A 24,915-nucleotide genomic window follows, 5' to 3' on the forward strand; every position below is an offset into this window, starting at 1 on the left:
GTGTTAGCCTGGTGATGGGTATTAAAGAGGGCACATTCTGCATGGAGCACTGTGTGTTATATGCAAACAATGAATCATGGGACATTACATCAAAAACTAATGATGTAATGTGTGGTGATTAACATAACATAAAAAAAAAAAGATAAACTCTACCATCTTGCAAGCTGTTTTCAATGTGTTCTATCTACTTTTGGTCCCCTTTTTCCTCTTTCTTTGCTTTCTTTTGGATTGAGAATTTTTTATGATCCCATTTTATCTCTACAATTGACTTATTATTTATACCTTTAAAAAAATTTAGTGGTTACTCTTGGGTTTGTAATATACATCTATAATCAGAGCCTACCTTCAAATAATAATGTATCACTTCACATCTAGCTTAAGACCCTACAATTCCCAATTCCTCTACCCATTTTTTGTGCTATTTTTATACATTTTATTTTGCATATGCTATAAACAAAATACATTCCTATTGTTGCTTAGATGTTTATCTTTTAGAGCAATTAAAGATATTTTAAATTAAAAAATTATTTTATTTTCATATGTTCCATTCCTGGACTTTATTTCTTTGTTGTGTATTGTGTAGACGTACTTTCTGTCAGCTGTATGTATATATAGTAGTGCTAGTCTACTGGAAATTCTCTTAGTGTTTGTCTGAGAAAGTTTTTACTTCTCCATCTTTTAAAAGATATTTTCTCTGGGTATAGAATTCTGGGTTGGCAGCTGTTTTTCTGTGGTAAAGGCATTACTCTTTTATCTTCTGATGTTTCAAATGAGAAGTCGGCTATAATTTTTGTCTTTGTTCCAGTGTGTTTAATGTGTGTTTTTAATTTGGCTGTCATCAGGCTGTTCTTTGTCTTCAGGATTTTATCTTTGTTTTCAGCAGCTTGAATATGATATATGTAGGTGTAGAGTTTTGTTTTTGTTTCTGTATTTGTTCTTTTTGGTATTCTCTGAGATTCTTGGATCTATAGTTTGGTGCCTGTCTTTAATTTTGGAAAATTCTTGGCTACTATGTCTTCAAATATTTTTTCTGCCCGTTCTTTGTCCTCTCCTTTTGAGATTCCAATTGTACATAAGTTAGATTGCTTAATATGTCCCATAGCTCTTGGATGTTCTCTTACATTATTGTTATTGATTTAAAAAAAAAAAAAAATTCTGTTTTTCTCTTTCTTTTTCAGTTTGGGTAATTTCTATTGACCTGTCCTCAATTTCATGGATTCTTTCTTTGGCTCTGTCAAGTATGTTGATGACCCTGTCAGAGGCATTCCTTCTCCATCTGTTACTTTGTTTTTCACTTTTAGTATTTCAATGCAATTCTTTCTTACAGTTTCTATCACTCTGTTGCATTTTCTAGTATTAACTTTTATCTTTTTCCTTCCCAGATAGCAGCCATGTAGGGCAAGATTTAGATTTTCTTAGTTTTTTCTTATGCCTCTTTTGCATTTCTTAGGTTTGGAAAAGCCTTTTGACCCAGGAATCACCAAGAGCTGTTCCAAAATAGAAGGGCATAAGAAATTTATTCAAACTAGCTTGGCCTGAGTAGGAAGTAAGAAGAGAGTTATAGACGGGTTGCATTGAGGAATGAAGAGCTGCTGTGTGTATCCACAAATCTGATTGACTTGCTCAGGGTAAGTGGTCATCTAAATCTGTTCTTTTCTTCTTTATCTACTTAATAAGACCATCAAGTAACTATTATTTCACTCTTGTTAAGTGGGATGACCAGCTATAGCCCCTTCATCCAAAAAAAATTAATGTGTGTTACTTTTATAATAAAGGATATGTTTTTCTGTCAGTTCCAAAACAGGAAATTTTCTGAGTCTTCTATCTAGTATATTTTATCTCTGTTTGGCCACAGTCATAAAGTTGTGTGTTCATTTGTTCTTTGATTCATTCAAACATTTTGTAAGCCTACTGTCTCAGAGTTGCTATGCATTTGTTGGTGATTACAATGATGAACAAGATATCCTTTCCTCCAGGAGCTAGAGAGACTCTTACTTAACTAACAGAAGAGTGTGATTAGTACTATAATGAAGGTGCAAAATGCTATGGGACACAGAGGGTCTAGTGATTCACTTGAGCTAGGGGATTGGTCAGTGTAGAAGAGGTAGCATTTTAACTGGGTATAAAAATGATTAGAATCTTGATGGGCAGAGAGGTCAATGGCCATTCTAAGCTAAGCAAACAGCTAACTCAAAGACATTGATTTGTGAAGTATCTGGTAAACAGTTTATGGTCTACTCCAAGAAAAAGACCATCTTATGTTTCAGGGACTTGCAGGTAGCAGTGAAGGTTTGAGACTAGATCCTGTTTTGTGGTACACCTGGAAGTGAAAAACTTGGAAAGAAGACAGTGATAGCAGGACGAGACAGACCACCCTGAAACCTTTTCTAGAGGAAAAAACTGCAGGGGGAACCACGCAGAGATGGAGAAGAATTCTTGATGGTTTATACTTTTGGGAAGTCCTATACCCAATGACTTATTTGCTTTGACTTGGCTATTTGTAGTCTGTTTTTTGTTTTTGTTTTCCCTGATCAAGACATATGAAGCTCAACTAAAGAAAGTGAATATAAGATACCTATCCCCAAACTGAACTCCTTAACTCTCATGAATGACAAATAGAACTGTTAAAATGTGTGAGCACTGAGAATTACTTAATCCATTAATTCTGGTGTTTTCTTCACTGTAGGAGGCTAAAGCATCTATCTCCAGAAATGTCTTTGGAAAGTAAAGAGCAATATGATCTGTCACCCAAGAATTCAGTTGAAGGAAATCACCAACACAGTCCTCTGTCTGATATGCATCCGGAGCTTGAAAAGGAATCAAGTACCAACTTGAAGCAATTTGAAGCCAGTGATCAATGCACACCTTATCGTAGGATCCATATGGAGCCTCAAGAGAAACCAAGTACTAACTTCAAGCAATTTGTCACTAAAAAACTGCAGAAGAGTTGCCAGTGCAGTCCAGCCAAAGCCAAAAATATGATTTTGGGTTTCCTTCCTGTTTTGCAATGGCTCCCAAAATATGATCTGAAGAAAAACATTTTAGGGGATGTGATGTCTGGCCTGATTGTGGGCATCTTATTAGTGCCCCAGTCCATTGCCTATTCCCTCTTGGCTGGTCAAGAGCCTATCTATGGTCTGTACACGTCTTTTTTTGCCAGCATCATTTATTTCCTGTCGGGCACCTCCCGTCACATCTCTGTGGGCATTTTTGGAATCTTGTGCCTTATGATTGGTGAGGTAGTTGACCGAGAACTACACAAAGCTGGCTATGACACTGCCGAAAACGCGCCTTCTACTTTAGGAATGGTTTCAAATGGGAGCACGTTATTAAACCAGACATCAGACTGGGTGTGTGACAGAAGTTGCTATGCAATTACTGTTGGCAGCACTGTGACCTTTATGGCTGGAGTTTATCAGGTAAGAAACAGTGGAGGAAGTGGTTACTTCTAGCAAAAGAAATCACTGTACCTGAAATGTCAGATCTGTAAAGGATCTCAGAGATCATGATGATTAAAGCTGTCATTCGTTGAATGCTGCTTAGGATATGTGAGGGATAGAGCCAAAATTCAAACCCTGGTCTGACTCCCCAGGTAAGTTAAGGCTGCTTCTCTTTTCTCAACCTTAGGCTGCCCTCTTAACCAATGAGTTTCAGTCAGCCAGATTGTCATTATTTGGTCATAAAAATGTTGACCAGAAAGGGACCTGAGATCACTCAGTACAACTCCTTCATTTTATATGTTGAGAAACAATGAGTTTGCTTGAGATGGTGTGTGGTTGGTTATTGGCAGAGTCGGCATTAACAAGCAGGAGGAGGATGACAGGCTGAGGGTTGGCAAAAGGAAGAGGGCAGGAGGTTTCAAATTATAGATGCCTCCCCTCCCCACCTTTAGATTTGCTGCTCTAGTGAGTGACTCTCACCCCAGATAGCAATTTTCTTGGACTTCTGGGGAACAAGTTGAGAACCACTATTTCATGTTATTAGCCAGAAGAAAGGATTAGAAAATGAGATTCTCTTCGGGTCTCCCATAGAATCTACTAACCCACCGTTATCATCATGCCCCTGTCTTTTGGCATCCAGGAGTTAATGCCAGCATTAAACCTCTTCTCCCTTATAGGCATTTGGTTCCAATATGGGCAGGGGGAGAGTAGCTCTCTTCATGTTGTTCCTGGTGAAGAGGAGAGGGAGAAGTGGATAATGTGCAGAAGAGTGATGCTCGGCAGGGTCCGTTTTTGCTTTTTTATTAGTATGTCTCACCAATGAGAAAGGGCTCCGTAGAATTATGAGGAATCATTGGGAAGAGGAAAAAATAAAGAAATAAAAAAGTTTTGTCTTTGAGGATGCAGATTTAGTATGGGGAGCAGTTTGGCATAAGCACATATACACTGAATGAGAATAGTTTCTCAGCATGAGGTTAAAGAGTGTGTTCTATAATGATTTTAAATGTGATTCTTTGATGTGAATCCAGTGTTTTGTTTTATCAGTTAAAACTTCACTTTTATTGTAATGATTTGTAATTTAATGAAAACACATGGTTTTTTAATTAGAATTGTTCCAGTTTGAGTTTTTATAATTTCTTGTGGATCCTTAAGAATTTTTTCTTTTTCAAAGAGGTCTGAGCTTATTCGTGTTTAAGAAACATTGTAGAGGGCACCTGGGTGGCTCAGTTGGTTAGGCGACTGCCTTCGGCTCAGGTCATGATCCTGGAGTCCCGGGATCGAGTCCCGCATCGGGCTCCCTGCTCGGCGGGGAGTCTGCTTCTCCCTCTGACCCTCCTCCCTCTCATTCTCTCTGTCTCAAATAAATAAAATAAAATCTTTAAAAAAAAAAAGAAACATTGTAGAAGAAGGCGAATCCTAAGTTCTTGTCTCATCTGGGCTGAGTAACAGTGTGACTTTGGGCTAGTTGCTTAGCCCTCTGAGTGTCAGTAAAATGAGCCCTCTCTTTGTAAAACAAGAGGACTGATGTACAATTGCGTTTTTTTCTACCTCTGACATTTTGTGATGCCCCAGTGGTATGTCTCCATGCAAAGCAATGCCAGGGTATTTATTGGAGGGTTTAGAAGCTCTTTGACACTTACATGTAACACTTGTATATCCTTCCTTCCAGGTAGCGATGGGCTTCTTCCAAGTGGGCTTTGTTTCTGTCTACCTCTCAGATGCCTTGCTGAGTGGATTTGTCACTGGTGCCTCCTTCACTATTCTTACATCTCAGGCCAAGTATCTCCTTGGGCTCAGCCTTCCTCGGAGTAATGGTGTGGGCTCGCTCATCACTACTTGGATACAGATCTTCAGAAACATCCATAAGACCAATCTCTGTGATCTCATCACCAGCCTTTTGTGCCTTTTGGTTCTTTTGCCAACCAAAGAACTCAATGAGCACTTCAAGTCCAAGCTTAAGGCACCGATTCCTACTGAACTCATTGTCATCGTGGCAGCCACATTAGCCTCTCATTTTGGAAAACTAAATGAGAAATACAATACCAGTATTGCTGGGCCTATTCCCACGGGGTTTATGCCACCGAAAGCACCAGACTGGAATCTAATTCCTAGTTTGGCTGTAGATGCAATAGCTATTTCGATCATTGGTTTTGCTATCACTGTATCACTTTCTGAGATGTTTGCCAAGAAACATGGCTACACGGTCAAAGCCAATCAGGAAATGTATGCCATTGGCTTTTGCAATATCATCCCCTCCTTTTTCCACTGCTTTACTACCAGCGCAGCTCTTGCAAAGACCTTGGTTAAAGAATCAACAGGCTGCCAAACTCAGCTTTCTGGTGTGGTGACAGCCTTGGTTCTTTTGTTGGTCCTCCTGGTAATAGCTCCTTTATTCTATTCCCTTCAGAAAAGTGTCCTTGGTGTAATCACCATTGTAAATCTCCGGGGAGCCCTACGCAAATTTAAGGATCTGCCCAACATGTGGAAGGTTAGCAGAATGGATACAGTTATCTGGTTTGTTACCATGCTGTCCTCTGCACTGATAAGTACTGAAATAGGCCTGCTAATTGGGGTTTGTTTTTCTATGTTTTGTGTCATTCTCCGCACTCAGAAGCCAAAGACTTCGTTGCTTGGTTTGGTGGAAGAGTCTGAAATCTTTGAATCCGTGTCTGCTTACAAGAATCTTCAGACTAAGCCGGGCATCAAGATATTCCGTTTTGTAGCCCCTCTCTACTACATAAACAAAGAATGTTTTAAATCTGCTTTATACAAAAAAACTCTCAACCCAATCTTAGTAAAGGCAGCTCAGAAGAAGGCCGCAAAGAGAAAGATCACAAAGGAAACAGTGATTCTCAGTGGAATCCAGGACGAAGTTTCAGTGCAACTTTCCTGTGATCCCTTGGAGCTTCATACCATAGTGATTGACTGCAGCACAATACAGTTTTTAGATACAGCAGGGATCCATACACTGAAAGAAGTTCGTAGAGATTATGAAGCCATTGGCATCCAGGTTCTGCTGGCTCAGTGCAATCCCTCTGTGAGGGATTCCCTGGCCTCCGGAGAGTATTTCAAAGAGGAAGAAGAAAACCTTCTCTTTTATAGTGTGTATGAAGCAGTGGCCTTTGCAGAATATCAGAATCAGAAAGGAGTATGTATTCCCAATGGTCTGAGCCTTTCCAGTGATTGACTGAGAAAGTGGATGGAAAGGAGAATGATGTCCAGCCAATAGGTTAAGGTTTGAAGTATATAACATTTTCTAGTTCCACAGTGGAAACTGTTGCACTTGAAATTTTAACCTGGGACGCCTGGGTGGCTCAGTCGGTTAAGCATCTGCCTTCGGCTCAGGTCATGATCCTGGAGTCCCGGGATCGAGTCCCGCATTGGGCTCCCTGCTCAGTGGGGAGTCTGCTTCTCCCTCTCCCTTTGTGTGCTCACCCTCGCTCTCTCTCTCTCTAATAAACAAATAAATCTTTAAAAAAATTGTTTTAACCTGTTGGTTAGACATTATTCCATTGACGCCGATGGCCTCTATAGGTAGACAAATGCAGCAGAGTTTATAGTTGGGCAGAATCACAAAGAAGAAAATATTGTAGTTTCAGGTTTTCTTGCAGATATGAGGTATTCTTGGAATTAAATAAACATCTATTGAATTGAACTGTAAAGTAGCCCCCAAACTCAGTTACCATGCTGTTGAAGATAAGCATTTGGACTCTTCCTTGAGAACCAGGAGGTAAAGCTGATGTTGACGTGGCAAGTGCTGGAGCCCACTTGCTGTGACACTTTGGAGAGGGAGTAGAAAGGATCAAGACGACAGTGTTGTGCCTTCTCTGATACCAGCAGGCCAGGAGACTTCTGGGGCAAAGGTTTGTTCTTACTTGTACTTCTCTGTTCCCAGTCTTTGCTCCCTAGACGGCAGTAGGATCTCTGGCTTTGAGTAGGAGAGCACCATCCCTTAAGGCAGGGAACCACAGGCACAGTCTTATCGGGGGTGGGGTGGCTGAGCAGGCTGGTGAAATCCTACCACCGGCCTCATGTTACCTAGAGCATTCTTTGTAATACATTTGATGTTTTATTCCTGCCTTTTTATTTAAGGTAAGTAGGTAAGTGAAGAGCTCTTCTTCATAATCAGCCAAAATAATAGGAATCCTCCCTGTCTTTTCTGTGATCTCAATCTGTCCTTGTTTCTGAGTATTTCTCTACCATTAAGCTCTATTGTAGCTTTCATTCATTTAGTGTTTCTCATGGAATCTGTCTTATACTGCTGTGGATTACCAGCGACAAGCTTGCTAGGTAAAAGGCACAATGCTGACTCCACAATTCTAGACAGCATTTTAAATGAGCTTGAGGCAACTGTTAAGGATGGATTGAAAAAAGGAATGATTGACGGTTTCCCTTAAGAATTTGTTTACTTAGCAGTGGATTTTTTTTTCCTTCCCATGGCACTTTAGCAAGGGTCCCCTGGGGATTGACAGTCTTCCTCAAATAGAAGGTACTATTCATCTTTACTCTTGCAGGAATATTTTATTGTAACCAATGGAAAGGAGTGCATGGAAGTGATAAAGTGCTTCCAAAAGAACATCAATAATTAATTGGCAGATGTTTTAGTGAAAACAAAACTGATGCTTACTGCCGTGCACCCGATTGATGTACAATAAATACGGATGACAGCGACAGCTTTTACCTCTTTAGGTCACCTAAAACTGTCATGCAAGAGGATTTAGAAACATCACATTCATACATCCCAAGTTCTGTGTATATATTATTTCTGATGGCTGGCCACAGGTTGTGGCCACAGGAATAGTTCCTTTTTAAAAGCAAGAATGTCCAACATTAAAAGCTTTTCATTCTGTATGTGGACCTTGATAGGCAACAACAACAACAAAAAAACAGGTTTTCCAAAGTTAGGACTAGGAGACTAATTGATGTGAGATTGAAACATTTAGCCACACTATTTAAAGCAAGCAATATAATTACAGAAATGCAAATCATTTTTAACCTGTTACTACATTCTAAACAACTTAAATTTATTTATGAGAAGCAAACCCTATGTGTAGGGCATCTGTTGGAGTGGGACACTTTTAAACATATGCAGCCTCTTTGTTGGCTCCAGAAACTCCAAGTGTTGCGTTTCTATTGGTAGAGCTCTGTCCATCTGTTTACATGGAAAATGCCTTTCTATTAAAACGAAACTGTTTCTCAATAAAAAAAAAAAAAAAAAAAAGCTGGATTTCTGTCTTGGAAGTGATTGACTTCATGATTAAATGTAATAGTACTAAATTTTGACATCCGTTTACAACTTAAGTCTAGAAATACTAACTGCTGTTTGTTATGTGGGGTTTTTTCTTTTGTTGGTTTTTAGCCACTATTTGCCCTTTCTGTCCAGTTTTAGGAATAGTAATAATAAAATCACCGTGTCTTGGTTAGTTGTTTGTTTTTAATCCCTCTTAACCACCCCTCCCAAGCCAGGTTTGAATCCAGACCATTATAGATGTCTAATGCCATGTGAGAGAGTAAATGAGTCCATGTTCAAGATGACCCTATCATTTAGCAAACACAAGCAAAAAAAAAGTGTCCAAAGAATTTGGAAAATGGAGTAACAGGATCTGACTTTACCTGACACTTCTGTCCATATGTAGATATAAACAATTCTGAAGCTTTATGCAATTAGCAGATTCCTGAATTATGTTCTGGTTTGTTCCTCTTCTACACAAACAAACAAACAAACAAGAGATTCTACTTTTGGCAGCCACTGGTAAAAACATTTAAGATTTCTCTAGAATTTGTACCTCACTTCTCTGCTTGAGTTGAGGTCCACCTATACTGACACATTGTTGATTGCTAGTATTTAAAGAAATCAAACCTGAAACTAAAATGTAATTCACCAGCAAAGCTATTCTTTCCATTTTCTTTCTTGCTCAAGGCTTGGATTTTAGCTCAGTAGCTGATACTTTTACACACTTTACTGATACAAAAATATCTCGCTTACCCTAAACTTTAGAGTCTAAAGGAAGCATTTTCTCATTGCTTAATAACAAATGTATAAAATTCTAAATATCTTAAAATGGTCATTTAATTGAAACATAGTGTATACATTCTTGATGGTTAAAACTTTACAGTTGGAGGGGTGGAGTATGCCAATGCACAGAAAGAGTAAGGATAACATTCAAGAGGAGTGAAGGGAATACACCGTTGAAAAAAACTCTTGGGGGCACCTGGGTGGCTCAGTCGTTAAGCGTCTGCCTTCGGCTCAGGTCGTGATCCCAGGGTCCTGGGATCGAGCCCCGCATCGGGCTCCCTGCTCTGCAGGAAGCCTGCTTCTCCCTCTTCTACGCCCCCTACTTGTGTTCCCTCTCTTGCTGTGTCTCTCTCTGTCAAATAAATAAAACAAAACAAAACAAAACAAAACAAAAAAAACCTCTTGGACTGAACGGGGAAGAAAGGAGAGGGACTCAGTTGAATAGGATCCAATCCCTGGTTAGCCCCACTCAGCAGTAGGGAGATCAGGAATAGGAGCCACACCTTAGTTTGACAGCAGGGTCAGAACTGGGTTCTGTTTCTAGAAAGGGAGGGCAGATTCACCAAAGCTGAAAGAGCTGAAGAGCCTGTGGTACCCCAGAGGTGGGGCAAAGGCCCAATTGACTGACTCTGGAGCATAGACTGAGGGACTGTAGCCTCCGATGGTAAAAGTGACAAATGTCTCGTTGACAATTTTTTTTTTTTAATGGGACCAAAGGAAAACAAATTTGGATAGTCCAACTTAGCTTTTAAACAATAGTAGTCATTGAAACCAAAATTCGGGTTACAGTATGATAAATGGTGATCTTTAAACATGTATCAAGATGTTAGAGAGTTCATTAGACTATTCTAATGCTAATGAATATGTTTTAACAAGAACAGTTATTCTCTGCAGGTGTATTTTCTTAATAGTTTGTCACCAAAGAACACATTATCTGGGTATTAGCCCTACTCTTAATATATAAGTGAGAAAAAGGCAGTGAATTTCTTGGGAACTTAAATGGAGTCTAGAAGTTACAATGATAAATTTGAGCTCTGATCTTTGTTGATGTTCTTAATGAATTGTTTTCCTCTCTCCATTGCTATAGATGAGCTATAGGTTCTTTTTGCACCAATGTAAATAAAACCTCAATACTTGGGGTGCCTGGGTGGCTCAGTCATTGAGCATCTGCCTTCGGCTCAAGTCATGATCCCAGGGTCCTGGCATCGAGCCCCGCATCGGGCTCCCTGCTCAGCGGGAAGCCTGCTTCTCCCTCTCCCACTCCCCCTGCTTGTGTTCCCTCTCTCGCTGTGTCTCTCTCCGTCAAATAAATAAATAAAATCTTAAAAAAAAACAACCCTCAATACTTACTGAGGACCCGTGCAGGGGTCTAGGGCCCTGGGCCAGGTGCTGGGACTATGGTACTAAATCTAGTAGGTGGGCTATACAGTAACTCTCCTAGGTTAACACCTTGGGCACTTAGGAGGTGCTTTATGGAGGGGCTTAGCTGAGCCTGGACTGAGGTCTGAACAGGAGACAGGCAACTGAGGCAAACAAGGAGGCATGGATGCCCCGGTCTATTCAGGGAATGATTCCACAGTGAGATGGCAAAAACCCAATCAACAGGGTTTAGGCTTTGTTTAGTTTTTCTGTTCTTTGAGGTTTCTCTTTTCCCCCTCTGTTTTCTTTATCTGTTCTAGTGGTACCTTAATTTGCAACTGGATTTTAAAAACTGCAAGGAGGAGGAAATTAGATCTAGAAGGCTTTTAGGCTTTGAACTAATTTGGCTTTTCTTTTGTATTAAGATTTTATTAGATAATCAAGATAAGAATCATCAAGTGTTAATACAAGAATGAAAAGTATAATGGGGGTGGTGCCTGGGTGGCTCAGTTGGTTAAGTGTCTGCCTTTGGCTCAGGTCCTGATCACAGGGCCCTGGGATCGAGGCCTGCATCGGGCTCCTTGCTCAGTGGGGAACCCGCTTCTCCCTCTCCCTCCTGCTCATTCTCTCTCTCTCTCTCTAAAATAAATAAAATCTTAAAAAAAAAAAAAAAAAAGAGTGAGAAGTATAATGGAACAGGCCAAAATAATGAACCTACTGCTTTGTTATCATAGCCTATTATTATTAAAGTAAAATACTATCGAAATATTGTAAGTTGAAGGTACATTTTAGTTTTTTAGAAAAATGTTAGTAACTTTAGTGAAGGAGAATTTAGATCTGGGAGTAGGGAAAGATTTATTTTTATAAGGTAATTTTTATCCTGACAAGGACTATTATTTTTAAAAATGTTTGGCACCTAGAATTTTTTAAGTAAACATGTTAAATACAATTGGGAAAGTTAAATAAGCAATATACTAAATAGTGGATTTTTTGGGGGTGTATTCTGTTTTTCTCTTTGTGATATAAAATAAGGAGAAATTGAATTGTGAAAACTAGAATACTAAATGCCTTTATTTGAGATACCATGTTTGCAAGCCTACACTGGAACCTTGTACCTTTCTTAGACTGAATTATGGCTCTGAAAAAGGCCAAATAATTATAATCTTATTACAAAATACCAATGACAAAATTTCTAACTGAAGGCTTTTTAGTTGGCAAATAGACAAGCAGCCTTAGCCAGAAAGGATTTTTAACTGCAGCTTTAATAAACATATTTTAGGGAAGTTCTCTCCACCTCTTCCTCGTCCCCCATCCCTAAAATAATAAGATACTGGGAATCAAAAAGCTCTTGCCCTTTCCATTCAGATCAGTTGGGAAATTACTATTTGAGATCTGATGCTGCTGTGATTTCTCAAAAATTAGTGAGAACAAACCAATCTACGTAAAACGCTACCTTTTTTGTCTCCTTTGCAATTTTATATACAAATCAAGACAATACCAGGGTGACAGGTGAATGAACATAAATTCTCAGTTTTGTCTATCCCCTAAAAAGTAAACTGCCCTTTTTTCCCCAATTATTCACAGCTAGTGACTTTTAGGAACACGTTTTATACCACATATATCTTTTTTAATTAAAGCAAGTGCCTTGATGCCATTCCATATAAATCAGGCTTAACCCTCTATGGGATGAGGATGAGTTGATGGATTGCAGCCTGTTGCAGGAGAGGGGGAGTTGGTTAATAGCAAATCTTTTTCTTTTGGAAAGATATGTTCATGTTGTTTATTATGTAAGTACTATATGTGTTGAGATCTAGAGGTGTCATTTCATTTCTACTAATAAATTGTTAATGCTAATAAAATTTTACTCTGTGTCTAAATTATTTAAGTGCAACTAAGAAACACATGTAGGTCACCAGTGAGCTTTGGAACACCATCTCTTTACATTTGGAAAGTGATGCGGTCATTAATTTTTCCCAACTACAGCAAGAAGATCTGTTTTTATAGAAAGACATAATGCATAAAGAAATGCATTTCTTTGCTTTGTGGTCCTGAGGGTGTACATTAACCTTTGGGGACTCAGTTTTTTCATCGATGAAGAGGGGAGGAGCACTAGATTGCTGAGGACCTTTCCAGCTCTCATGTTGCATGACTACTATTCTGTACCATGATGGAATCAGAAAACCGGAAACTGGCTCATGTTTAACTACTCCTAACTCTAAATTTTGGTAAGTGAATTTTGAGCCACATTTTCCCATATAACACCTTATATGCAGAATGAAGGAGTTAGACTGAATGGTCTTCGAAGGGCCCTTCCAATTTTACCATCCTGTATACTCATTCATGTGCACGTAGCACGTGGGATCCAGAGCCTTGTGAAGTGCCTCACACACTCATTCTCTGGCATCTCTCCAGCTACCTTGGAGGGCTCTGCTTCCCATCTGTCCTTTCAGTGCTTGTGTCCTTGGCCTCTTCTCTCCTCATTTAGCATCATTGCTTAAGGTTTGCCTTTTCAGATCTGATTGAGACTGATGGAAGTATGGCTCTTCTTGGAGAAATACCACATGCGCATGTGTACATACACACGATTTATAAAAAGGCTGGTTCATGGACCCCCATGTCATGAATACTTCGTGTTATAAGCTCTCTTCAGATGACTACATCCACATCCATGGCTTCAACTGCTTTATTATCTGTGTGCTGATGGCAGCCAAACATGATTTCTAGCCTTTCCAGAACACCAGCCAGCATATCTGTCTATATATAAATCTCCAGAGCTGTCCAATAACAGCTGGATGCCCAGAGGCACCTCACGTAGAACACATCCTCACAAACTCATCTTCTCTTCCCCTGTTAACCTGTCTTGATCATAGCATGACCCAGCAACTCAAGCCAGAAACCTGGAAAATTTTAGAATATTCCTCTTCAAATCCATCTACCTGGTAAGAGTCTCAAATCCAACAACTCTTTCTTGCCCTCAGTGTTCATTTATCTTCAGGACTATGCCACCGCCTACCTAGTTAATCTGTTTCTCTACAACTTAGCCTCCACACTAGTTATCAATTATTTTCTTAAAAAAAAAAAAAAGACCTTTGTTACTTCTAAGTGGTTCTTTAGTGTTTTCAGAATAAGTTCAGAATCAATGCTATAGCCAACAAGACCTTAAAAACTTTGCCCTTGCTTTCATCTTCAACCTCTTGTCCTGTCACACATCCCTTTGCTTGACCAATAAACCTCTGACCTTAAGTGATCCCAAAAGGACCATTTTAAAATACCCCAGGCCTTTATATATGTTGTTCCTTCTGCCAGGAGTAGCCTCCCAGCCCCATATGCATAACTTTTTACTACTCTTTCCAAATACTTCTTACTAAAAATCCCTTGCTCTTGGCAATATTTCCTATTGAATTCCTCTTCTGCCATGCTGTCTCCTTTGGACCTCATCTCTGCCTCTAAAATGGCATTTACCATTCTATTATTTTTTCTTCCCTATCTGCTAACTGGACTCCCTGAGGATAGGGCCGTGTATTTCATCCTTAGAGCCCCTATGGCCAGCAGTGGGTATAATGTCCAAGCATGGATGTATTTGGTGGATAGTTACTTCTCTAGCATTGGTTCATTTGCAGAGCATGTCTGTCTGTCTCAGGTCAATTACATGACCTTTCCAATAGGTTGGAAAAAGTCCCTGGTGAAGGGATAGGTGTGTAATGGGGTTGGTTTAGGTGGCCCAAGGCACAGTTATTTCTAAGTTAGTTGCCTGAACAAGTATTACATCCTATGTCTTTTCTATCTTTCCTTGTCTCCCTTTTCAATCAGAGAAATTAAACATGGCTGCTTCTAAGGGTTCTTGAGTTGGCCAAATTATCTCTATTGTGTAGTCTCCCTCTGCCCTCTGGTGGCCAGAATATGCAACCACGTTTCACTTCAAAGAACTATGGCTTCTGGTAGCATGAACAGTTCTTTAATAGGCAAATTTGGAATACATTATCTGAGCCTATTTGTCTTTTTGCACTACAATTTATTGGAAAGATCAAATGACAAGGAGTAAAACAGTGCTTGGAATTTAATAGGCAACAATTCTTAGCTTCCTCCCTTTTTAATGAAAGAGCCCATCTTAAGAAGAGGGCAAAGAAAACTTGAGTTTTATCTAATGATCACTCTTGGTGGTTCTGGAACACTAAACTCCAAGATCTGTTAGTGAAAGGAAGGTCTGGTAAGGGAGGTCCCTGCCTCTAGATAGTACCTGTAAAGTTCCAAATAAGGATGGATAGTAATGACATAGCATTTATAGAACTTAGTCTGTGTCAGATATACATTTTTATCCTCATAACAGCTCAATTGAGGTAAGTACCTAGTTTCAGAATGTTGGCCTACAGAGTGGATTGGTGAACTGGGGCAAACTAATCCTCAATTGGGGCAGGAGGGACCAGAGAGTCAGGGAGAAGCCATGGAGGGCCTGATGAAGACAGCCAACTCAGAAGGGATATCTTCTTCTAGTTTAAAAAAACAAAAGTATCAAACAAACAAAACCCTAATGTCCCAACAGACTCGAAGGTTTAACCAATGTAAACCAGACTGCAAAAGCTCTCTCTTTTGGATATGATTTCCATCTGTAAGGATCTAATTCATTATGATACATTAAATGAGTCAAGAATATGAAATTTCTTTTTTTTTAAAGCAAGTTTAAGCACATATTTACTGAAATAGTAGTAGTCTATGTGCAAGGCACTTAAAGCCTTTCATACCAAAGTCTTGTGTGTGTAAATCCTACAATGACTTTATGTGGAAGGAAATGGCTTAACTTTATATATTGGAATTCCTCATTATCAAAGAACAGATGATAACCTGGACTGGAATACTATTTGAGGCAATAATATTCATAGAAAAATTTGCAAATTCTTTTAAATAGCGGACAGCCCTATCCTATCCTCAAGTCATATTCTAGTAGAATCAATGCTTCATACAGCTTTAAAAAAAAAAGTGGCACTGACACATTACATGTATATTATCAATTTATACACAAATGTTTATTGAAGTGCCTATGATGTGCCCAGCACAGTGCTAGGCATCATTAAGGTTACAAAGTTCCCTGCTCCCACGGAGCTTACAGTCTCGTCAAAGAGCCACAGAACATTGACAAAAATGTAGGTGCTTAAGTGAGTGGTAGAGACAAAAAGTGCCAAGGAGTTGAGAGAAGGGTGGAGCAGGTGCTGAAGTCTTTCAAACAAGGATGGCAAAAGAGGACTCCAGTTAGTTCCTGGAGGGCCTTATGTGCAGGGCCCACCTCGGTAGCGAGCAGGGTGAGGCATTCAAGTAAAGGCGTGCCAGCCCTCGGGTACAGAGTGAAAGAAAACGGCCTATCGGGGCGCCTGGGTGGCTCAGTCATTAAGCATCTGCCTTCGGCTCAGGTCATGATCCCAGGGTCCTGGGATCGAGCCCCGCATCAGGCTCCCTGCTCCGCGGGAAGCCTGCTTCTCCCTCTCCCACTCCCCCTGCTTGTGTTCCTCTCTTGCTGTATCTCTCTCTGTCAAATAAATAAAATCTTTAAAAAAAAAAAAAAGAAAAGAAAACGGCCTATCCAGGGGCAGCACACACGCTCAATGGTACTGAGCAAGCAAGCTGCAAATGTGGGTTGGAACCAACTCTAGAGGGGGCTAACACTCAACCGAATAATCCAGTCTTTTATATTTTTAGGCATTTGGGAGCCACCACAGACACTTGGGCAGGGGAAATGGCATGATTTCAATAGCTCTAACATTATGTGCCAAATGGACTTCAGGGGAAGAAAGGTGAGCAAAGGAATTCAAAATTGTGTCAGTAATCCTGACACAAAATGACAGCAGTAAATGTGCTGACAATGAGCAGAACCACAGGACTTAGCCAGAAGACAGTTTTCCTCCCCTATGTGTTAAGGATTTAAAATATGTACAGTACTTTTAATTCAAAATCTACTAGTTTGTTAAGAAGAAAAATATACAAAATAAGATTTCAAAAATCCATTTAAATATCTGCTGTTTTTTGTGACTCGTTTTGTTCAACTTGGAAGCAGTCTGTGATTAATCTGTTTTACATGTGTCTCAGTTAAATGATTACAGAAAGAAAAACAACTGAATTGCTATGGGTTTCTGAAATAACCAAAAAATTAACCTGTATGGGGGCGGAAAACTACACTACAACACTGACAGGTATTGTATGTACCTTCTAAAAATGAAACGGACACTTATCTCGCATATTAGGAACAGATACTAGGGTTATGAAGGATATTAAAAATGTCTTCTTTATAGGAGAAAAACTTTAATATAAATCTGATTATAAATTTATTTAGTTCTAGATAATTTAAAATCAACTCTGCTCTAGCAGATGTCTCTGCCAAACAAACATAAAGGAATAAAGGTGAAGTAATTTTAGCAAAGGCAAACAGTGTGCCTTCATCTTAATCACAAAGTCCAGGCTGGATTATCCACAGGTGGAATAATCCAAAGCGGGAACGATCCAAATCCTGTCACACGTGTCCTCTCTCCCACAAACTTCCCTCCCACCTTGTCTGGAAAGTGAGAGGTACACTGGGCTGTATGTTCTCTCCCGGGATTCTCTGATATATAAGGCCTCCTACATTGCATTATATCTCCTCTTTTAATGCTCCTCGTATTCCCCGGTGCCCCAGCTCCCTCTGACTAATAGGCATTACAAGCTGTGTGCACATCCTAGGCGGTTCCTGTTAATTCTTTGGGCACAGACAGATGTACCTCTACTCACTACTTGGCTAGCTGGTGCAGCATTCAAGAGAAAAGCTAAGATTCTAGAGTTACCAAATCAGCAGAAAGGAGTTAACAGATCTGGAATAAGAACTGCTAATGTTTTTTTTTTTTCCTTTTCTTTTTTGCTAGTGAGTGGGAGTATTCGGATGGCTGGCTGAAGAGAGAAGTACTAGACTCCAGCTAGACCAGTGGTTCTCAAAGTAAGGATCCTGGACCACATTAGCATCAGCATGACTTGGGAACTTGTTAGAAATGCAAATTTTGGGGCCCCACCTAAGATCCACTGAATCAAAAAACTGGAGGTGAAGCCCAGCTATCCGGGTTTGAGCAAGCCTTCCAAGTGATTCTGAAGTGAGCCAACATTTGGAAACCACTGAGCTAGACTTATTGGGAAGAAGTTGTCTCCAGACCCACAGTGTGCTTGATTTTCCTGTGGTCAATCCAGTAATTCCCAAACTTCCCTGCACATTGGAATCACCTGGGCAGTTTCACAAACTACTAATGCCTGTGCCCCATCACCATAGATTGTGATTTAATTGGTCTGGGATAAGGCCTGGGCTTTAGAAATTTATTTAAAGGTCCTCAAGAGAGCCTAAGGTGCAGACAACTTTGGAAACCATTTGATTAATCAAAAGATAACATACATATTGGTCAAATTTCATTTCCAAATTCCATTCAAGGAAGTTTCCTGATTATTTCAGAGGACTGGAATGTTGTCATTATAATATTGCTTAAAACTTAAGTTCAATATCCTATCTAAAAAAAAAAAAAACAAGCTTTGTCCTTGTAAACTACATTTTCTAAATTAAAAGAGGCAGTTAATGCCTACATTATTTTGTTTGGAGGAAATCTGTAATTTTGGAGTCAACAAGAGTTTGTGTCACTTTTCTCATTAAATATTCATCTATGCCATTTAGCTGTCCAAAAACGGCGTCAGGAACACCTACACAAGTGGAAAGGAACTGTCTAAGTTTCTGTACACTTGAGATGGCCTCTGTGATGGTGATTTTTGGCTGCTGTGGTAAAGATGCCTCCCCCTCCTCTTCGCTTCCAGCTTCATCTGTATTTTCACCAGCCTCCATGCCCTGGATGACCTCTGTGTCTATCTGCTCCTGAGAGATGATGAGATCATCATCTGCGGTGACGAAGTCCTGGAAATTTATTTCATTGGGGACACAGGTGGCAAGCGCCACGGAGTGCCACAACTTTTCACTGGCTGCCTCTGGCTCGCTGGCTGCCACTTCCGTGTCCGAATCTGTCAGTTCCAGAGGGATGATGCCTGCCTTCTGCCAGCATCTCACCACTGTGGACTGCTTGACTGACCACCATGCTGCAGCAATCATGTCGATGGCCTGCCTGATGTCCACTTTTTCTTGGTCCTCACTGCTGTGGAGCTTGAGGAGGATCTGTTTCAGGAGGTGGCTTCGGTACAGCACTTTCATGGTGCGAATTATGCCGAGATTCAGTGGCTGCAGGACGGCAGTACAGTTAGAGGGCAGGTAGCCCACCTGGATCCTTTCCAAGCGTGGCAGCATGTTGTGAGCGGAGCAGTTGTCGATCAGCAGGAGGATGCGGCGTTCCGCCCGCTTCATCCTGGCATCTACTTGCATCAGCCACTCATTAAACAGCTCCTGCGTCATCCATGCCCCCTGGTTGGCTCGGTAATCACAAGGGAGGGAATGGACGTTCTTGAGACAGTGTGGGTTGGCTGACCTACCAACAATCAATGGTCTCATTTTTTCAGTCCCTGAAGCGTTGCAACAAAAGAGTGCTGTCAACCGCTGCTTTGCTTTCTTGCCCCCTCTACAATGGTCCCCTTTAGCAGCAAGCGTGTGCTGGGGAAGCAACTGGAAAAACACTCCTGTCTCGTCAGCATTAAAGATATCATCTGGGCTGTAGTCAGCAATCAGTTTTATAATTTCCCCTGCATGCCACTCGTTAACCTTATCTATTCCTAGACCATTCATTAATCTGTCACTATCCTCTCTACAGACTGCTTTCAAAGCAATTCCGTGGCGATCCCTAAATCTGTTCAGCCAGCCCACGCTTGCTTGAAAATTGTCATAGCCAAGCATGTTGGCCAAGTTTAGTGCTTTTTTCCGAATGACAGAACCAGTCACAAGAATGTTTTTGGCATGGATTTCTTGAAACCAAGCAAAAACAGCCTTATCGATGTCGTCATAGAGAGCGTTCCTCATCCTTTTCCGCTGGGGTCCTACAGATGCCTCCCGTACCTTCTCTTCAAATTTGGCACGATCCTTTAAGAATGTAGACAAGGTAGAAGGAGTGATACCAAATTCTTTTGCCACATCACCTTTCCTCTTTCCTGAGTCTACAGCTTCCACCACCTTCATTTTCTCCTCCAGGGAGAACTGTCGACGCTTCTTGTTCCCCTTGTTTGCCATATTCACAGAATGAGTGCTGGGCCACAATTACCGGGGCTGAGTGTGTTCCTCCTCTCAGCTTGTTTTGCCACAATTTTAGAAAACTGAGGAGATAAAATGTGGAGTACCTGTCAGGAACCAGAGATAATGGATTCCCCCTAAAAGATGGGTCAGATTTTTCAAAATTCTACTAGGAAATGATAATATAAGGCCAAAGTCAAGAGAAAATAGGATTCATGCTACTGACGTTTTGTAGGGATTGCTTATACAGACTCATAGAGTGTTTGAAAAAGAAGAGATCTTACAGAGAATCTAGTTCACTTAAACTTTCCGAGCTTCTGTAAAAATAATGTCTGTTCTGTCTACCGTGGGAATAGACTGAAAAAATAAATGGTGAAAGAGGTTTGCAAATAGCAGTGCACTGTATAAATTCAAGGGATTATTATCCGGCTCTTTTTATAACAGAAACTGAGGCTCAGAGAAGGGGCCTACCCAAGTTCATACAGCTCGGATTTCTTGGCTCAGAATTAGTGCCATTTCTGCAACTCCATACTCCTCCTGGATATTCCACCAAAGTGAGATCTCAAAGCTCTATCACTATTTGGCCTGGAAGGATTTTCACTGTGGGAATACGTTTCTGATAGCCACAATAGCCACACATTCATTTAGTGTTTATAAGTGTCAAGTGGTAAGGATACAGCGATGAACAACACCATCAAGGTCCCTGCCCTTATGAAATATACAATATGGTGGAGGAAGATAAACAAAAAGAGAACAGATAAATAAGATAATTATAGAGTGTGATATGGCTGTGAAGGAAATAAACATGATCAGACAGTAGCAGTTTTGGTAACTGCCTGAGAAGACATTTTATCATGAGAGTCCTCACAGGAGAGGAGAAGCTGCTGTGACCTTATGCTGTGACTGCCCCTTTGCAAGGGCTGACTCCTACTACCACATCCACACATTTATCTATCCATTCTTGCCATCCTCTATGTGCTAAGCACTGTGCTCGATGCCAGCCATCCAGAGATGGATGGAGCATAGTGCCCACCACTCAGAAACCTATCGTGGGGGGGAAGGGGAAAGAAGCCTACCGGGGAAGCAGGGAAGACAAACACTAGAGTGCATGAAAACTATAAAAGAGGTTACAGAGTACTACAAACTAGAATATAGAAGTGGGGATGATCAACCGGGTGGGACATGGATGGGCAGTGCACTTCAAAGAGGAAACAGTATTGATGTTGGGCCTTAAAGTATAAACAACTAGAAGTTCATGAGACAGAAGGAAATATGTGTAAAGGCAATAAAATGCTATAGAAAACATGACGGCATGGTCAGGAAAAAAATCTTTGGAGAAGAAAACAAGAGCCAAATCGTAGAGATTTTAGCTTGATCCTGGGACAAAAAGAGGCCATAGAGGTCTGTTTATTTGAAATATGTGATCAGATTTGCACTTCAGAAAGAGTCCTTTGGTTGCAAAATGGAGAACCTAAGGGGTAAAATCCAACTTCCTAAGAGGTGGCCCTAAATCTGTAGATAAAAAAGGCCATAGCCAGTTGAGGTATGTTAATTTGAATGCAAAGGGAAGCTACTGAAGGATTTTAATCGAGGAGAAAGATGACTACTATGTAAAGAATGGAATTGAAGGGTGTCAGAGAAATAGCAGAAGACTAGTTAGGAGGCTGCTGCAGGAGTCCAGATGTGAGATAATGGTGGCTTGGATTAGAGTAATAGTGGCTATGGTAAGAAGTAGTCAGTTTGGGGCTATGTTTTTGCAGATCTTGCTGATGGACTGGATGTCAGGTGCAAGAGGAGTTAAGGATAACTCCCAGATTTCTGGTGGGAGCACTGACCAATCCAATGGATGGTTGTGCCATGTAGTGAGATGGGAACCAATCGAGGAGATGGAAACCAATTACTGAAGATCTACTCCATAAACTTGTTACTTTACATGCTTAATACAGCTTAAATATGGCAGGACTTGGAATCAAATCCAGGGAACTCAGCACAAAGCCAGTGTTCTGAACGCTATAGCGTACTATATACCTTGTTCTGGGAACTACCAGTATTGAGAGGCGACATGGAAAGAGAATGAAGAGCCAAGCCATAAAAAAAAAAAAAAAAAAAAGATCTTGCCATTTGCAGTCAAATGCTCTACCACTGAGCTATACCCCCTTAATCTTTCCATTTGCAACGATGTGGATGGATCTAGAGGGTATTATGCTAAGCGAAATAGGTCAATCAGAGAAACACAAGTATCATATGATCTCACCGATATGAGGAATGTGAGAAACAAGACAGAGGATCATAGGGGAAGGGAGGGAAAAATGAAACAAGACAAAACCATAGAGGGAGACAAACCTTAAGAGACTTTTAATCTCAGGAAACAAACTGAGGGTTGCTGGAGAGGTGGGGGGTGGGAGGGATGGGGTGGCTGGGTGATGGACATTGGGGAGGGTATGTGCTATGGTGAGGGCTGTGAATTGTGTAAGACTGATGAATCACAGACCTGTACCCCTGAAACAGATAATACATTATATGTTAATTAAAAAATTTTAAAAAAAGTTTAAGAAAAAGAACCAAGCCAAAGTCTTGTAGGTCAAGCTAAGTTTGAATTTTATTCTAACTGAACGAAAAGAGACTAGAAGGTTTTAAGCAGGGAGTGACTGATTCAGTTACAGTGCAAAAAGATCAATCTGCCTGTTGTGTGGAGAACAGATTGCAGAGCGACAAGAGGGGAGGTGGGAAACACGGCATCAGTCCAGGAGGAGATAATGGTGACTAGGAGGTTGGTGACAGTGGTACATGGAGAAAAGTATGCAGATTGGAAATACATCTGCAAGACAGTGAGGGTCGTGCAAGGACTTGTACAAATGTGGAACAATCTGTGACACTGGCGGGAAAAAGTATACTATTCTTGTCCGATTCCAGAGCCTCTCCACTTGGTCATTCAGCTCAGTTTGAATCACTCCAGGAACTCACTACCATAACTGTGTGGGGGACGGTGGGAAGGACGCATTGGGTGAGGAGAACGGCTTGATGCGGCACTAAGAAGAACCCTATCCTGAAAAAGCGGGGACAGACTGGGCAGGGCTGGGGTCAGGCCTTGAACACTGTGCTGAGAGGGTGGTGCTGGGGCTCCCCAGGGCCCGACGTGGCTTTGAGAGTTCAGGCAGGGCCTCGACCTCTCACGCTCGGCACAGCCCCGCCCCAGTTACCTGAGCGCCCTACGGCAATGCCCCGGGGCTAAGCGGCCCGGGCGTCCCACCGCGGGCGGCCGCAGCTTCCTCCTCCTCCCGGAACCTCTAGCCGGAAACAGTCCGTCAGCCTTATCAGCCCCCTCTAAGCATCTAAGCTGTTCCTATAAGCCCGCCCCTCGACCAGGGCTGGACTGTTGCGCATGCGCAGAGAGACGCACGCAGTCACGCGCAGCCGGCCGCTTCCGGTGCGCCGCGAGGGCCGCCGGGAAGGGTCTCCCTGGCGATCTGAGGTGTGCTGGTGCTGCTGCTGCTGCCGCCGAACCGGTGCTGCGGCGACGACCGCGTCCCTGCTGTCTTCTTCGGGCTCCCCGGGGCTTGACCCCCGGGGCCCTCGGCAGGCGTCGGTGAAGAGCCTGCGGAGCGAACCTGTGCTCCCATACCCGCCCTCCACGACCCTATATCGCGACTCCGAAAAGGGGGAGCGAGAGGAGCTGTCGCGACTCCGCGCCGTGTGTCGCCGGGCGGGGCCGCGGGGCCGGGGCTCCTCCAGCCCCCGGGATGCGCGCGCGAGCCCTCGCCTCCATTTCCTTGTTGCCGCTGTCACGACTGGAGCCGCCTCTCGCCGACAGCGGGGAGCGCGAGTGCGCCGGCCAGCCCCCTCGTCGAGCCCCCGGCCCGGGCGCCTCCGGGAATGTGAGCCGCGCGGCTCGCGCGCTCCTCCGGGTAAGTCCCGCCCTCGAGCGCCTCGCTGCACCGTGCCGCGGACATGCTGGGCGACCTCGAGCCGAGTGCTGGGGCTCTCTGAGCCCTGTTGTCCCTTCCACAAAGTAGGACCAGTAAGCCTTAGTCTTCTACTCCCGCCTTCGGTACGTTTGGGACATCTGAGAGCGAGAGAGGGGAATGAACTAGCCCAAAGGCAAGCCGGGGCCCCTAGCCGAACCGTCAAAGGCCATCTCATGAGGTTTTGAGGAGCATCTGATGGAACAGTGAAAGTGGTTCAGATTTCAAGTACTGCCCTTAATCCTGTTTTACAGATGAGAAAACTGAGGCTTAGAGTAAGTAGGTTGCTCAAGGTCATAGAGCTCTATGCGGGTGCTATAAAAATGTGTAACTTGGTCCTGATCTTTTGCTTTCCACAAAAGCCCTTGGTTTTAACCTTTATATTATTATGCATTTTTTGGCATTGCTGTACTGAGGCCTAGGGTCTGAAAATAATCTTGGACCCAGGCTTAAAATGGGGTATTCAAGCGAGCAGAAACCCTGGGTAGTCTCTTCCTGCCCCACCCCAAGGTGGTTGTAATGGCTCTGCTTCCTAAATTGTTTTGCTCTGGGTGCTAAAACCCTATATGTCATTCTTTACAGATCCTCTTCTTGCAGTTACTGCTTCTCTGCAAGACTCTCAAGGACTGAGAAGTCAATTATTAAGGGTAAAAAAAGCATCGTACCCACATAGTCTTGATTTTAATTCTAGCTACCCTTATTCTGTGAAGGTGCTGGTCTATTACCCAATCAAGTTGTGGGTTATGTTCTCTTGGTTGTGCTGTGACAGAATGCAGGGTTTATTTGTTTTAATGGGAAGGGAAATCATTAGAGATGACACAGAACAAGAAACCTTAGGAATAAAGTGTTTTTAACTGGGGAATATCCTTAAAATTATAGGTGACATATTGCTTGTCTGCGTTTTCTAGGGGAGGGGTTTTTAGCTTTCACAACATTCTCAAAGGTATTCTTGCCTCCCCCAAATTTAGGAGCTACTGATTT

The 24,915-nt window shown here is 41.9% G+C and overlaps 3 protein-coding genes across 5 annotated transcripts in view; 2 read left to right on the forward strand and 1 right to left on the reverse strand.

The window, feature by feature from the left end:
* The window catches only part of SLC26A2 (solute carrier family 26 member 2), a 17,183-nt gene extending 10,254 nt beyond the window's left edge, over positions 1-6,929 (forward strand). The window contains exons 2-4 of the mRNA XM_081826159.1: positions 1,451-1,628; positions 2,687-3,419; positions 5,110-6,929. Coding sequence (XP_081682285.1) covers positions 2,712-3,419; positions 5,110-6,627 — 2,226 coding nt within the window. The 5' untranslated portion in view covers positions 1,451-1,628; positions 2,687-2,711 and the 3' untranslated portion in view covers positions 6,628-6,929. The remainder of the gene's footprint in view (positions 1-1,450; positions 1,629-2,686; positions 3,420-5,109) is intronic.
* An 8,885-nt stretch (positions 6,930-15,814) lies between these two features.
* On the reverse strand, positions 15,815-23,406 carry TIGD6 (tigger transposable element derived 6). Its single transcript, XM_006741626.3, has 2 exons — positions 23,173-23,406; positions 15,815-20,055 (listed from the first exon to the last, which is right to left on the reverse strand). Exon 2 carries the CDS (start codon positions 19,970-19,972, stop codon positions 18,398-18,400), a length of 1,575 nt encoding a protein of 524 aa, XP_006741689.1. The 5' UTR covers positions 19,973-20,055; positions 23,173-23,406; the 3' UTR covers positions 15,815-18,397.
* The window catches only part of HMGXB3 (HMG-box containing 3), a 45,608-nt gene continuing 44,092 nt past the window's right edge, over positions 23,400-24,915 (forward strand). For 2 of the 3 annotated variants that reach the window (XM_081826178.1, XM_081826179.1), the window contains exon 1: positions 23,742-23,877. The gene's annotated coding sequence lies outside the window, so the exon portion shown is untranslated. Of the gene's footprint in view, positions 23,878-24,915 lie in introns of all 3 variants that reach the window. The other variant, XM_081826177.1, reaches the window with a different exon arrangement.

This window comes from Leptonychotes weddellii, chromosome 7, assembly GCF_054177405.1.
Source record: "Leptonychotes weddellii isolate Sample4059 chromosome 7, ASM5417740v2, whole genome shotgun sequence".
NCBI classification, from domain to species: Eukaryota; Metazoa; Chordata; class Mammalia; order Carnivora; family Phocidae; genus Leptonychotes; species Leptonychotes weddellii.